The sequence below is a fragment of the Phascolarctos cinereus genome, unplaced genomic scaffold (genome assembly GCF_003287225.1).
Source record: "Phascolarctos cinereus isolate Bilbo 61053 unplaced genomic scaffold, phaCin_HiC Scaffold_7;HRSCAF=346, whole genome shotgun sequence".
Taxonomy (NCBI): domain Eukaryota; kingdom Metazoa; phylum Chordata; class Mammalia; order Diprotodontia; family Phascolarctidae; genus Phascolarctos; species Phascolarctos cinereus.
In genome coordinates this window covers 109,966,733-109,983,244 of record NW_027556180.1, presented here as the reverse complement: position 1 = coordinate 109,983,244, position 16,512 = coordinate 109,966,733, and the positions used below count along the sequence as shown (strand labels likewise).

Here is a 16,512-nt window from a genome sequence, read left to right as displayed (position 1 = left end):
TTGCTACAATTCCTTCTGGTTCAAAACTTAAATGATTCCACTGATGTTTGTTATAACTTAACATTTAGCTTAGTATTAAGGTTTAGTAGTCAATGAATAAATGCAAATGATATTAAGAGGGAAAAAGAACATTGTATTGATTTCTATTTAAGTGAAAAGTCTGCTATTGAACAGTTAAGTTGGATTAGGTTAATGCCAAAAGCACTTCTTACATTGATAATTGGGTGAAATCCCAGCAACATATATGGCAAGACCACTGTACTGGAGTCAGAAGTCAGGAATGCCAATCTTGACTGTGTCATTAACTCTCAAGTGATTTTGGACAAGTCATTTAATCTCTGGTCGTCAGTGGCCTCATCTGTAAAATGAAAATGTTGGACTAGGTAATGTGTAAAGGTCCTATTCTTTAAATTCTGTGATACCATGAGGAACAGCAAAGCAAAAAAAAAAATCCAAAGAATATAAGCAGGAAGATCAAGATGGGGATTTAGAATTTCTCTCATCTTTAATGAATTATTCCTATAAAACCATAAAGATATTTACAAATTCCCCTCTATTCCTTAGGTCAGGTTCTCTTGGAAGTTATTATTTTTCTGTTTCTAAAATCCATAATTCACTTTATTCTTTGTCCCATTTAACTGAACTGTTTCCCTAACTCTCCACCTGAATAGTAGGACCTACCATTTCCCAGGGTAGTTCATGAAGCCTGGTTATTTTCACGGCTTGAAACAGCATTAGTAGCAAGTAAAATCACTTATTTCTACCTGCACAAATTTAAGTGGCACCACTTATCCTGCATTTTTTTTTAACCTGGTAGGATATTTTCAGAGTGGGAGTGATGGTAAGGAAGGCTAAACTAAAGACTGATCAATCCATGATTTATTATTTCGGTGCTAAATGGATACCTCCACCCAGCTTCTAACAAAAAAGTAGGAGTACCTGAGTACTTACTTCCCAAAGACCAAACATCAAAACAAAATGTGTAACTTTTCTCAGTTTGTGTATGTTGAAGTACAAAATTTACTTTTGCAGGTGACTTATTTTCAAAGGAAAATCCAGCAAAGTTTTTCAAACTAAAATGCCTTGTGTCTTGATAAATTTTAGCTCTTACTAAGATGCCAGTTTTTCTTCTTTAAATCTCTCTTTGGGTCTGTGTCACCTTGTACTAAATACATTCTAACAAGCTGGTGACCTTCGTCCACATAACTGAAAACTTTTGTGAGGCTTTTGCTGTTTCCTTAGAAAGCTGGGGATTTCACAGACAAATCATTGACTGGCATGTTGTAAATTCCTTGGAATGGGAAATGGTTCAGACTCTGTGTATTTAGGCCTTATAATGGATTCTGCAGACATGAAGCTTTCATTTATTTATGCTTGTAGTTTTTTTGATTCCAGTTAAGGAGATGGAGATCGCTAAGAAAGTAGAATGGCTATTTACTTAATCCTCAGACAAACATGCTAATTCTTTTTAAAAGCCTTGCGTTTCCCCTTTTCTTTTAACTGGGATGTTTGTTATCTTTGATATGTAGTTAAGTCTGAGTTACCAAAGTACACAGATAATAAATACAAGGGCTTTCTGAGTCATGCTAAGTCAATTAGAGGATACTCCTGAGTTGAATTTGGTTTCTGAAAAAAAAGATCTAAAAATAAAAAACAGGCTTGTCTGCATCCTGCCCAGTCTCGGTAAAACCGATAGGTATGTGTGTATTAAATCACAAATGGGGTTTCTATGAAAATAAGATAGGCACTTAGGCTAAATGAATGAACGAATACAATATAGCAGTTTGAGATGAAAAACCTCAGAAAATTAAATTGCTTTATTAATTTGATGTTCTATCACTGTGTGTACCACATGACCTTTACCAAAGGTATTTCAAGAAATAGGGAGTACAAATGACATCACTGATCTCTTTGAATTTTTCTTCTCATGTAAAAGAATACAATCCCCCAAAGGAACTTTATGCAAGTGGTGGTGGTAGTGTATTTGAAAGTAGTTTCTGCCCCATGCTTTTTCCTCCCCCTATCAGCTCTTTTCAGTTGTAAACAATGTGCTTCAGATATCTATGTGTGTTATTTGTAGGTCTTGGAACACTTTCTATTTTCACAAAAGAGAATTGGCTGTATTCTGCTCAATATTCTGATCCAACAGTTATTTTGAACAAAATAAATAACATGCAGGCCTCACAGAATAAAAAGTAGTTTATGTAATATAGCAAGGCAATTATACCACTTATAGTGACCAAATAATTTCATTTTAAACACCACATGTTTATTACTCTCCTTTTTGTTATTTCAAAATTCATTCCCTTTGTTTTGCTAAATGGCAGCATGAGTAAGGGAAGCACACACTTTACAATGCAATCTAAATCTATAAATAATCTGAGATTTAAAAGAAATAGTAACAAAGTATGTGAATTTAACATTTTCCTCAATTGTATAATAACCTGATGAAACCGTAGCAGTAGAGAATGTCACTTTAATACTGGGAGAACCTTTAGAGCTCCAAATCTGACATCTATAATCATTGTCAGTCATAAAAACATAGCAGATTTGGTTAAATTTAGTTCAGCCATTCAAACAGAATAAAGGTTGTCACCTGCCCTCCCTTGTGATTTGATTACCTAGGACTCGGGTTTTCCTCAAAGGGGTAGTCAGAAGAATGATAATAAATATTGAAGGGAAAGTTTTATTCAAGGAGCATACTACTCTTTGCACATCCTTAAATGTGTTAATTTTTCTTATGTTGTGTTAACATCCTGTACAGTTATTTCCTAAATAGTGTGGTTTACTTGATCACCTAGAAGTACAGTACAAGTCTACCCTCATATAAAACAGGGATCATGACACATGATATGTCAGAGGAACTACAGCGTTTTATGATTAATCTCTGTGAAGTATATTAGAACACTTGGATGAGGTTCTTGGAATGTATACAGCATTATACAATTCTTCTGATTTCAACAGAATTCCACGGAGGCATTGATTTAGTCCTTCAGACTTGAAAGAAGAAAGTCCCAGGACTTTGTGCCTTGCTCCTTGCAAAGGTCATCCATTCTATACTTCATGCTCTATATCCTTAAATTATACATACTGGGAACTTATTTGCAAATGCTTTGAGATCTATAACCTAAATCTGTTCCATAAGGAGTTCAGGGCATTAGTAAAATACATATGCCAGTCTAATCAACAGATCTAATCAAACTGAACTGCATAAAAACATGGGCTAGATGCTTTCATGCCATGGAAATGTATATATTCAAAATGTTACATTTGAATATATAATTATTAATTTAAGAAACGTGAAATGTAAAAAGGGAGCAGAGTTACACAACACCAGCACAACTTAGGCTGCATTTTATTCTGAGACCTGGATCTTATTCTTTAGTTACCCAGTCAAATATGAATCCTATTCTGATATCATTTATATAACATGAGACCATAACCAGTTAAGATATAATCCCCTTTATTGAAATTTTATTGTAGCCAGTATGGAATAATTAGATTAAGTTTCCAGAATCTGAAAGCAAGTCAGTGTGATACAGATTAAAATCTGATATATCCTAATATCAAAAAGTAGATTATATGTAATGACATGGATAAATAGCTAATATGCTAATGTAGCAAAAAAAAGTGAGCTTGTTATTTTGAGCCAAAAAATAATATTTTATTGCATAGGGGAAAACAACTTCCTATGGTTAGGAACATCAGAGGATTTGAAACAGAGGCTACTAAGAAAAGCCTAATAATCCACAGAGGTTTCTAAACAAACTTTACCAGTAATTTTCTCCTATATCAATAATCCTGAAGCATTGTTTATTGGGAAATAACATGACTATGCAAATGCTTATATAGTGCTCTGGGGAGAAATATCTGCTTCTTATACTAAAGGGTTAAGAAAGACAGTCACTTATGATTACTTTTCTTCTTAGAATATTGTGTTCTGGAGAAGTCTCATTCTTTTGCATTGGGAGTTGAGAATGTAAAGTTAGGCTATACTGCCTGCCTAACATTTAGCTCTAGATCTTCCCTCCTCTAAGAGGTTAACAACTTTAACTTAAGACATGTAAAAAACACAGCATTTCATAGTAGGCAAATAAATGTGAATATGACTGTTTTCAAGGCAACTTCTCTGCCTCCATCAGAAGCATCCTTTTCAGAGAAGATCCTGTCCAGGCTCTCATGCTGCCCAAGGGATTAACCTCTGATTTTCTTTCATTGGTGTCAAACTGCCATGAGCCTAATCATATGACGATTATTTCTCTCAGCCTCCATCCTATGTTCATGGTATATTAGATTCAGACCCAGTAAGCATGGAGTTCTGATGACAAGTCAAAGCTATCCCTAAGCAAACAGAAAACTCTTCAGTTTAGCAATAAAGTTAAATAATTACTACTGAGCTATGTGATATAACTACATCTGACTTTTAAAAATGATGACAATGTGATTAGAATGTGAATGTGATCTGTATGGGATGCTCCTGGAATGAACTATAAAATAATGCCTGTGCTTACATCTACTGTTCCTATATACTGTCAGAAGAGTTCATTTATTAATTCATACAAACAAAAGAAGCTAACCCACTGAATGCTTGCCATTCTGAACAATGTAGTGTTTTCAGCTATAGATTCTCTGAATAGTAAGAAGGTCTCACGCACTGGGCTAAGATAAGGAATTCTCTCTTAATTTGCTCATATTATAGGATGTGTGTGTGTTAAGACTTTTCCTCCTCATCTCAGAATTGTATCAGGAAGCTTTTAGTGGTCCCTTTTCTGCTTAAATATTGCTTCTCTGATAATTTCAAGGCAGTAATAGCATATGAATTATCTAATGTTTTCAAAAGATGACTTAATTTTACAAAAGAACAGGTTTATTTTAATGTATAGAAGAAATTCCTTTCCCAGTGCATGCTTACACAATCAGACAATAAATACTTTATGCCTTATCATAGTGTACAAAAAAGAATAAGATGAAAAGTTCGAATTTTCTTATTCAACAACACCTGAGGAAAGTAGTGGCGTCTTGTTTTGACTACTTGGGTATATATGAGAATATAGCCTCTGCTTTCAAAAATTATTTAACTATTTCTAACACTTAGTCTGTGTTTTTAAAAAACGTGTCCCTGCCACTGCTACCTTGTTAACCTTTAGCATTTTAAATCTAAAATGTCCTATTTGAGGTTAAGTTATAGCATGCAGAACAATGGTTTGGTTTTTTTCCCCCCTTCATTCTTGCTGTATTTTGCAAGTAGGTTAAAAGACCTGAAAATATTCAGGCAGATACCTAGTTATTAAAATGAAAGGTCCATTTATGTTTCTGAAAAGTTGAAATAACGATTAAGTAACAGTTCTCATTGTGACCCTCTTTCCCTGAATACTTTTAAAGTTGTTTTAAAAATGGGGGATTTATTACAGTGAATAGTTGCAACATTACTTTTTGGACCTTAGGTGAATTCATAGTGCTTGCTGAGAATCTCTGCCTAGCAAAGTAGGTAACAACTGTTATGTAACGTTTGTGGTTTGTGGCTGCAAAAGATTAGAAAAAATACTTTTAGGGTCAGAACTGGAGGGAAGAAGCTAATCCTTTCTTAGTGAAATCTCGTTCAAACCTTTGCAAAAATAAGAAAGGTGCGCACAAGTAAATGCACGCAGAGGCTAAGCTGGAGTCAGAGAAATATAAATTATAGATGAGGCGACATGTATTAAATATAAAGTTGAAACCAGCAAAAAGGGCAAGAGGAAAGAGATTTTTCTACACCCAGAGAAAACTGGCTAGGGCGCTCTTCGGAATCCCTGAAGGCAAGTTAGATGCACAATGTGACTACAGTACCATTTCTTCCAGCAGATTCTCTTTCTGAAGTCGAGGTTTTAAGACTTGCATTTGCAGTGGAAACCAGACGGAGATAGAGTCAGGCAAAGTCCCCGCTACCGCCAGCCGCCTCTTGCTCCCGGGGATGGGAGACTTCTCAATGAAAAACAAGACCCACGTTGACTAGATTAGCTTTTTGCTACCTTTTCCCTCTCTTATTCCTCCAGGCGGTTCCCGGGAGCCCCGTGGATGTTACCGCAATTGACTAAGGCAGTAGTAGGTTATATGTCTCCGGACTCAAAACCTCAATTGTCCCGGATTTCTCCTATCCATCTCGAACCTCCTCCCATCCCAGTCTACATGCATGCCTGCAAACACCGTCACCCCCAGACTGTCATCTTGACAAATGTATGTGCTTTGCATATCTTCACTCGTGTTGCATGTTCTCCCCCACACCCACACCCCCTCCACTTAAAGACAAAGAATTCTTGCGAATGTCTCCTGCCCCAGGCTCCTCCATCCCCTTCCAAGTCGGTGGGGGTGACCTGGAACGCTTGCCCCTCCATTTAAGACAAGCAAGTGCAAAATGGGCGCAGGCAGACATGCCCCCTTTGCTCTAATCCTTTCCAAGAGGCTGCTTCCCCGTAGCCCGTCGAGATAGGGCGGGGAACTGGGGGTTCCTCCGGCACACGTCCCTGAGTCGGAGTAGCGCGTACTCCCAGCGCCCAGCTCCCTGCGCTCCCCCTCTCACTCTCAGCCTATCCAAAAATGGTACTGCTGCTGCTGCTGCTGCCGCTGCCGCTGCCTCCGCCGCTGCCTCCGCCGCCGCCGCCGCCGCCACTAGCCACCGCCTGCAGCCCTCCCCAACCTTCCCAGCCTACAGGCCATTAGCCATTCTGTACACTACGGACTCAGCATCTACCCGTCCACTCTTCCCCAACCCTCACTTAGACTTCGCTGACCTAAGTCCCTGTCTGCTAGGCTAGGGCAAAAGCTTCCGACTTGCTACTCAAATCTCCGGAGCATGCCCAGTGCTTTCTCCTAGAAGCCTTGGTTAGTTGTGTGGTTTTCTTCCCCCCCTTTCTCACTGCGTATGTTCCATTTTTCCGGGTTTTAGCGGCTGCCAAAGAGGAGAAATTGGGAGGGGGGAGGCAAAGAGACAAGTCAGAGTCTTTATTCAGCGGCCCCCTCCCTCTCTGCCTAGCTGCGGCCGCCCGCACTGCAAGGCACAGGCCAATCAGGTGCAAAAGAGGTGGGGCCTCGCGTTGCTCACACCCTCCCTCTGGGCTTATTGAGAGTTATATCAAGAAATTCAGTTCAGAGTGAGAGAGACAGAGAGAGACAGAGAGAGGTGAGAGAGAGAGACTGAGAGGAGGGAAAGAAAAGGAAAGAGAGAGAAAAGACGCAAGAAGAGAGAGGTAAAGCTTTAGCATCCTTCTAGTACAAAAACCTTGAATGCAATAGAGTTTTCCTTTTGGGCAACTGCCACCCCTGAGAGGAAAGAGAGAATCACCGTCGTTCCAACTCTGACGTTTCCAACTAGAAGTTACAGACTTAAGCCAGTGTTAATATACGGATGGTAATGGTATGCAGTCCACAGTGAAAAATATCCCTGGGCTGAAGAAGTGCAACTGGATGTTGTGTGTGTGTTCAATACAAGAAGCTCCTATATCCTGTGGGTAACAGAGGCAAAATGTGGAGAGAATGACTGACGACAAATCTGTGAATTTGTTCTCCGGAGTTGCTAATTTGCCAGCCCGAAGCAACACATTTCTCAAGAAGGAAACGTTTTGCTGCTTGTGAATTCTCTCCAAACTGGTGCTACCAGATGCATTGTGTTGGAACAAATCATTGCAAACTGCAGCATATTGAGAAAGGTAGAGAGAGAGAACTAACGTAAGTATAAAGTTTCACGTGCATGATTTTGAAATTTGCTTTTAAATGTGTGTATGTATCTGTGTCTTCAGCGTAGAACAGGAATGTTTGTGATTCTGGAAATGGTTGTGAGAGAGCTCACCTACTCGGCTTTATCTGCATCCGTACCTGCATCACTCTGCTGGAACTAATCACGGGCATCAGCTACCGTGCAGCTTAATGCAGATAAGATTAGTGGTTAGGAACTGAGCAGTTCCACTGAAGTATCTAGCTGCCGGGAGGCTTGCACCCATTTAATTTGCAGTTAGGCGAGCATCTAAGCGAAAGGCTTTTTACCTGCATTATTAGTCTGCAGTATTTGTGTGGCAGCTGTTAGTAATATCCGAGGAGAGATAAGTGGTAAAAAAAAACCTACAGCTTTTTATTCCTTTTTTTTTTCTCCCTTAATCCTCATTAGAAGGATTTTGCGCCTTTTCATGGGTATGATATCTGCGGTTAACTTGAATCTGTATTCCTCCCCTCCCCCCTCCGGAAGCATTTCTTTATATTATTGCATTTTTAAATAAAAGTTTTAATGTGTTTATTTAAATTGATGGGAAGTATTGAACATCTGAAAATAAGACAGACAGCTCCTTTGAAGAAACTGCAAGTCTTGTTATCCTTTTAGGCAGAAGGACTATGAAGTAGCCAGTGACTGCTGCTCTGGCTGCCGCTGCAGCAGCATGTCCGGATGCTTATTTCCCAGTAAGATAGAAGGTATATGAAGGACTGGGATTGGGAGGCGGTGGTGGTGGTAAGATACTCTTTTTAGAAGAAAGATGACTCAGTGTGCATAGAAGAGAATCTATTGCATGTGACATCTGACAGTGCAATTAGACAGAACCCCGGATAAGTACTTAAGGTTTTCACTTGTAACTAAAAAACTAGGGAGGCGTTAAGAAAGGGGGAGGGGAAGGAGAAGGGATGCTCAGTTATGAATTGCACAGTGTGCTAGGGGAAGGATGAGGGTAGTACATGTAGAAACGGTGGCTAACCTCCATTCAGAAGTAGCTAATTTCATTTTCTCTTTGCAAATGCAACAAGCAGAGATATTTGTGCTTTCTTCCATAGAGTTAACTTGCAAACAGTGGCAGAAAAGAAATGGTCTGTTTACAGCTGTACAATGAGAAATGTGTTGTGATATCTTGTGATGTGTTTTTATTTACTGAAAAATAATATTGTCTCTATGATTATGTTGACAGTTGCTGTTTCCAAATAAGAAATGAGATGTAATGCATCCTAGAGTCCATGTACGCCTTCTCTTGCAAATTGTGTACCATTCCTGAGCGGGAACCTTTAAATCCTAAAATCCAGGAAAAGAAAATAAATACATTATCATGGACCTGAGGGATTTTTACCTGTTGGCCGCTCTGATTGCCTGTTTAAGGCTGGATTCTGCTATAGCCCAAGAACTTATTTACACTATCAGAGAGGAGCTGCCTGAAAATGTACCCATAGGAAATATACCAAAGGACTTGAACATTTCTCACATCAATGCTGCCACGGGGACCAGTGCCAGCCTCGTCTACAGACTGGTTTCTAAAGCTGGGGATGCCCCTTTGGTCAAAGTGTCCAGTAGCACTGGGGAAATCTTTACCACCTCTAATAGAATAGACAGAGAAAAACTCTGTGCTGGAGCTTCATATGCTGAAGAGAATGAATGTTTCTTTGAACTTGAAGTGGTGATTCTCCCCAATGATTTCTTTAGACTGATCAAAATAAAAATAATTGTAAAGGATACCAATGACAATGCACCAATGTTCCCATCTCCTGTCATCAATATCTCCATTCCAGAAAACACTTTGATCAACAGCCGATTTCCAATCCCATCAGCCACAGATCCTGACACAGGTGTCAATGGTGTGCAGCACTATGAATTGTTAAATGGGCAGAGTGTATTTGGGTTGGATATCGTGGAAACACCAGAGGGAGAGAAGTGGCCCCAATTGATTGTACAGCAAAACTTGGATAGAGAGCAGAAAGATACCTATGTGATGAAAATCAAAGTGGAAGATGGAGGCACCCCTCAGAAATCCAGCACAGCCATACTGCAAGTCACAGTAAGTGATGTTAATGACAACAGGCCAGTGTTTAAAGAGGGTCAGGTGGAGGTTCATATTCCAGAAAATGCCCCTGTAGGTACTTCTGTCATTCAGCTTCATGCCACTGATGCAGATATAGGAAGCAATGCAGAAATCCGATATATTTTTGGTGCCCAAGTTGCTCCTGCAACCAAAAGACTCTTTGCTTTAAATAATACTACAGGGCTGATTACAGTTCAGAGGTCCTTAGACCGAGAGGAGACTGCCATTCACAAAGTGACCGTGCTGGCTAGTGATGGTAGCTCCACTCCTGCCCGGGCAACAGTTACTATTAATGTCACTGATGTAAATGATAACCCTCCTAACATAGACCTCAGGTACATTATAAGTCCCATCAATGGCACAGTGTACTTATCCGAGAAAGATCCTGTCAATACAAAGATTGCCCTAATTACAGTTTCAGATAAGGACACTGATGTGAATGGCAAAGTGATCTGTTTCATTGAAAGAGAGGTCCCATTTCACTTGAAGGCAGTTTACGACAACCAGTATTTGTTAGAGACCTCTTCCTTGTTGGACTATGAGGGCACCAAAGAATTCAGCTTTAAAATTGTTGCCTCTGATTCTGGGAAGCCCAGTTTGAACCAGACTGCTCTGGTAAGAGTTAAGCTGGAGGATGAAAATGACAACCCTCCAATTTTCAGCCAGCCTGTAATTGAGCTGTCAGTTTCTGAAAACAACCGACGGGGGCTATACTTAACAACTATTAGTGCCACAGACGAAGACAGTGGGAAAAATGCAGACATTGTTTATCAGCTTGGACCGAATGCCTCCTTCTTTGATCTGGACAGAAAGACAGGGGTCTTGACAGCCTCCAGAGTTTTTGACCGGGAAGAGCAAGAAAGGTTCATTTTTACTGTAACTGCTAGGGACAATGGGACCCCTCCCCTGCAGAGTCAAGCTGCTGTGATAGTTACTGTGCTGGATGAGAATGATAATAGTCCTAAGTTTACTCATAATCACTTTCAGTTCTTTGTATCTGAGAACTTACCAAAGTATAGTACGGTTGGGGTGATCACTGTGACAGATGCAGATGCTGGGGAAAATAAAGCTGTGACCCTTTCTATCCTGAATGACAATGAGAATTTTGTCTTGGATCCTTACTCTGGGGTTATAAAGTCAAATGTCTCCTTTGACCGAGAACAGCAGAGCTCCTACACCTTTGATGTCAAGGCCATTGATGGAGGGCAACCACCCCGTTCCTCTACTGCTAAGGTTACCATCAATGTCATGGATGTCAATGACAATAGCCCTGTTGTCATCTACCCACCTTCTAATACTTCTTTCAAGTTGGTACCACTTTCAGCCATCCCGGGCTCAGTGGTAGCAGAAGTGTTTGCTGTGGATATTGACACTGGAATGAATGCTGAACTTAAATATACAATAGTCAGTGGGAACAACAAAGGCTTATTCCGTATTGACCCAGTGACAGGCAACATTACTTTGGAAGAAAAACCAGCTCCCACGGATGTGGGGCTGCACCGTTTAGTGGTCAACATAAGTGACCTGGGGTATCCTAAGTCTTTGCATACCCTCGTGCTTGTATTTTTGTATGTCAATGACACTGCAGGAAATGCTTCTCATATCTATGACTTGATTCGGAGGACTATGGAGACCCCCTTGGACAGGAACATAGGGGATAGTAGTCAACCCTATCAAAACGAAGACTATCTCACAATCATGATTGCCATTGTGGCAGGGGCCATGGTGGTCATAGTGGTGATCTTTGTCACCGTCCTGGTTCGCTGTCGCCATGCATCTCGGTTCAAAGCGGCTCAGAGGAGCAAGCAAGGTGCTGAGTGGATGTCTCCTAACCAGGAGAACAAGCAGAACAAGAAAAAGAAAAGGAAGAAAAGGAAGTCACCTAAGAGTTCCCTTTTGAACTTTGTTACCATCGAGGAGTCCAAACCTGATGATGCAGTCCACGAACCTATCAACGGGACCATAAGCCTGCCAGCAGAGCTGGAGGAGCAAAGTATAGGAAGATTTGACTGGGGCCCGGCACCACCAACAACCTTCAAGCCAAACAGCCCTGACCTAGCTAAGCATTACAAATCTGCCTCTCCACAATCTGCTTTTCATCTCAAACCAGACACTCCAATATCAGTGAAAAAGCACCACGTGATTCAGGAACTTCCCCTGGACAACACCTTTGTCGGGGGTTGTGACACCCTTTCGAAACGATCTTCCACTAGTTCAGACCACTTCAGTGCCTCAGAGTGCAGTTCCCAAGGAGGTTTCAAGACAAAGGGCCCCTTACACACCAGACAGGTAAACGAGCACTTTTACTGGTCTATAAGTACTGCATACAAGTGCCCAGTCAACCAGTATTAAAGTGCTAATGTGTCTTTTGTTTCAGTATAATTTTAGCTTAGTTATATTAAAAAGAGAAAAAAAACTTGACCCCTTTTTTTTTTCTTTAAACAAATTCCTCTGGGAGCTCAGTCAAGAATTTGTAGAACGGCTTTGAAATTTCTGAGGCCTGAAAATTATTATTTTTAACTTCCCCGGTTCCTTCAAATGTTGAAAGATGAAAGGAGGAAACTGTTCAAAATTGTCCCAAGATAAGTGTTTGCTGAAGAAGAAAGACTGTCCTGAAATGCCAAATTCTACTTGCAGAGTTCCCAATTTGACTGCTTCAAGATTTTTTTCACGTTACTTTTTCAGATCTAAAAAGTCACCTTCAGATTTCAAGTTGTGAGTGATGTTTGAAGGTCTGGCTAGTTTGCAGTGTGCTGAAACTATGGTTGTGAAAGGGGTTAATTTTTTTTTCCTTCACCAGGATAGCAGAATATTAAATGTACATCAGCTGTCACGCACATGATTGTTGATAGGATGTAACTAAGCCATATAGGAAGTCTTCCTCTGTTTTGATTGCAAATTATTTTCTTGTAATATGGTAAAGTGGGTATTAAATAGTTGGATTTTGCAGATTTTTCAACAATGGCCAAAGTACACTAAAAAAAAAAGTAACACATTCAATCTATTATAACTGATTTATGCAGGAAAAAACAGCCCATTGTAAATATTTTCTCATCTTAGTAATGCCTAAGTGATCTGTCATAACTCATTTTAAACTGTGAAATGTGCCATATGAAGAGGAATTAAGAGGCTGAGGAACTCATATTTCAACCAAATCCAGCATTAGATTTTCTTAGGTCTAATAATTCCTTGTTAATAAAGATTTAAATGCAGCGCTGTCTAATTTATTTCACTGGTGCTTGTCTGTTGCAGCTAAATTAGAATGTCAATAATAGCCTGTAGATGGCACTAGGGTACCGTGTCGCGTGTGCTGGCCAGGTGCCAAACTTGCAGTAGATAGAAGATGGGGGAGGGAACGATCAAGCTGGTACTACAGCCAAAGAAACCTTTTATTTAACGATAGCTGCACTGGAGCGACCAGTATTTAAGTTCTCATGTTTGCTCCTTAGTGCTTAGCTTATACTGCATCAGCTTTGTAGGTTTTTATAATCAGGTTCATATTACTCTTGGTATTGTGCCCTTCTTGTGGATGGTGGTCTGCCTTCATTTGTTAGAAGTATCCGAAACAGACAACTCAGATGAACTCAGTCAGGACACTAGCAAGCTTGAATGTTAGTTAGCACAAAGGATGTGATGCTTAGCAAATGAAGGTGGTCCTTTTTACCCTTAAGTTAGCCCTAATCTAAGCAGAATGTGACCCTCCAAGCAATTTTTGGCTTTGGAAAGACTTAGAGGTATTATACCAACAATGAGCCCCTTGAGATAAATTAGATAAATACCAAACATTAGGTATACTGAAGTTTATATAAAACCCAGTTTCCCAGTATGGTCTATTTTAAAGAATATTTTAAAACTATAAAATCTCAAGAACATGACCATAGGAGGGGCTTAGCTATTAAACTACCAAATAAGTTTGTATCTAAACAAAAATGTTGACTTAAACAAATAAAAAACAAACTTCATTGAAGAGAGTACAAGAAGTAGTGTAGCTATGGTAGCTAAGGCTAGGACAGCAAGAAATGTCCTTCCCATATTAAGCCTTTCTGAAAGTGATACTTTTGATATCTGAACTGCTAAAGTTTGGTGAAGCCTACTAATTAAAAAAAAAAATTCAAAAAAAAAGTTATGAGACTGAACTTTCATTAGGTAGTACTTTGTAATGAAATGAAAGAAAAGCTCTTTGTTTCTTTACAAATCGTTTATTTCAAATGCAAGACTATGTTTTGGTACAACACCTTGAAAATATGGAATGGAACTTTATCATTTTTCATGTAAAATAATAATATGGATTTTTTTCCTTTTTCTCCTTAAAGTTATTTGATTTTTACAGTAAGGAATACTGTGGTAGATAGCTGTTCTGCCAAATCATAGATATATATATATATATATATATATATATATATATATATATATATATATATATATATATATATATATAAAACAGGGTTGGTGGGTTTTTTTGTGTTTTTGTGGTTTGTTGTTTTTATTTTTATTTTTATTTTTTTGCCAGGTTAATACATTGAGTCTGGCACTGGAGTTAAATCTTGTTATTCTGCTTTTTCTGCTCCACGTTGGTGTTAGTGCAGTGACTTAAAAATCAAATGCATTTCTGAGAAGGGCTGAGAAACTTAGGTTTCCTGTTCAGTCGAAGGAGTTCTTCCAATTCAGAGCCATGAGAATACTGATTCTTATGATGCAGTCTTTCAGATAGTATGCCAAGTAATAATCTTAACTGGAACTCAAGTGCATTAAGAATATTTTGTGAAGCAATTTGGTCACTGTTCTTTTTTTTTTTTAATTTTTTTGGTAACCATTTGGATTTTAAAACACGGCTTTTCTGCATCTCATAATTATGATAAAAGCTATTACAATAGATTTGCTTTACACCTTTGGTAGAAGTTTTAATATATGAAAATTGAGATGTTGCAGAATTGGGAGTAAATAGAGAAAAATCAAGTCTTGGTAACATTTTTAAGAGGATAGTGATCTATATTTACTACATGTGGCATTTTATTGTGTGTTATATGAAGAATACATGATATTGTAGCTATGTGCACTTACTGAGCTCACTTGATGGTTTGTAAGGTGAGACTACCCTGGTTTTTTGGTTTTGTTTTTTTTTGTTTGTTGTTGGGTTTTTTTAGTTCTTTAGTTTTTAAGTTAGTTCCCTAACTTTCATGCTAATTATGGGACTTGTGAATGATAAGGGTTAGTTATTTAGAACTTCTAGCCAAATTAGGTTTTAAAAATTTTTTCTCAGGTACTTGTAATGGTCAGGGTATAACCTGTGGAATATTGCCTTTAAAAATCCTTGAGTAGCTCTGTATGGTTATATCCTTTGGGGACAGAAATTCTAAATGAGCTAAGTCACAAAAATGAGAATTTCTTGGGCAAAAGAAGTAAAATGTTATCCATGTTTATTGCATAAATAACAAGAGCTCAACAACCTGAGTTTTATCACCATGGAAAAATCTTAGTCTAGAGACATCTTCCAACTATCTGCCCTCCACCACCCTTTTGGTAGATGTTAAAGAGAGAGTACATTTGAGTGTGTAAATCAATTTTACCAATGCCTAAGCTTCCGTTTTCCTTGACAATAACAATTCAGGCACTTGCATTTGTTTGGACTACTGTATTTTCAGGGGTTGCAGCCTTTAGTAATAAGTTGTAAATTCTTAGCCCCAGTCAGCCCAAATGAAACTAAATCTTTATCACAACCTAGGTCATTGGTTGCTGTTTTTGTATTTAAAAAGAAAGAAAGGTTGTTGCTGTGTAGAACCACAAAATCATCAGGGAGTTACTCTATTAAGGTTAATATTAAGAGTGGAAATGACAAACCATGCATGTATTTAGCTTCTGTTAGAAGTGAAAGGAAATATATAAATATATGTGTTACACACGTTTACATATATAATATGTATGTATGTATATGTGTGTGTACACATAATAATTACCTATATATGTACCTACATATATGTAATAGTTAAAAGGTTGGTGATATCATTCCTTAGCATATATTGATATAAGCAAGTATCAGCCAGTCTCATTTCAAATGTTCATTTCCAAAGAACCCATTCTTCTTGCACAGCAAAACTCTACAAGCAAGGCTTTATTGACAGCGGTTTTATTGTAGCTAGAGGCTTTACAGTAAGCTGTTTATTGCTGTTCCCTAACTCAGTTGACAGCAATTGGGGAATTAATTTTCTTGGCCCTAGTGTGCTTTCTTAGGTATAAACAACAGCTGTTAAAGATAGGAAAACAGTGACCTATTTACATTTGACAACAGGTAAAGCATGTGGACAGCCTCTGTGAATTCCACTGGAGTTTAGTTTGGGGTAGACCAACAATCAGGTTAAATTTTTCAAGGAAGAGAATACTGAGCAAAAAACTGCAGAACCATAACTTTTTACTTATTCTGACACAGTGTAGTGTTTGTTAAGATATCAAGTGTTCTTGTGTATGTAAATTTAGTAGACTGCAAAAGTGTGTGTGTGTGTGTGTGAGAGAGAGAGAGAGAGAGAGAGAGAGAGAGAGAGAGAGAGAGAGAGGTACCCAAGTGTATAGGTAGTGGAAACAGTGAGTGTCTAAGTTTACAATCTAAAAGAGGTAAATTAGGACTCTTCAGAGAAAACCACAGATAGTATCTTACCTTTATGGAGTGTTCATTTTTTCAGTAATCCCTAAATGCATCAAAATATCCACTGTTGTA

General features: G+C 38.6%; 1 protein-coding gene across 5 annotated transcripts in view; it reads left to right on the top strand.

The window, feature by feature from the left end:
- Positions 1 to 7,130: 7,130 nt before the first annotated feature.
- PCDH9 (protocadherin 9) overlaps positions 7,131 to 16,512 on the top strand; it is a 1,054,702-nt gene continuing 1,045,320 nt past the window's right edge. For all 5 annotated transcript variants that reach the window (XM_020992434.2, XM_020992430.2, XM_020992433.2 and 2 more), the window contains exons 1-2: positions 7,131 to 7,701; positions 8,922 to 12,092. In XM_020992434.2, coding sequence (XP_020848093.1) covers positions 9,057 to 12,092 — 3,036 coding nt within the window. In that variant the 5' untranslated portion in view covers positions 7,131 to 7,701; positions 8,922 to 9,056. The remainder of the gene's footprint in view (positions 7,702 to 8,921; positions 12,093 to 16,512) is intronic.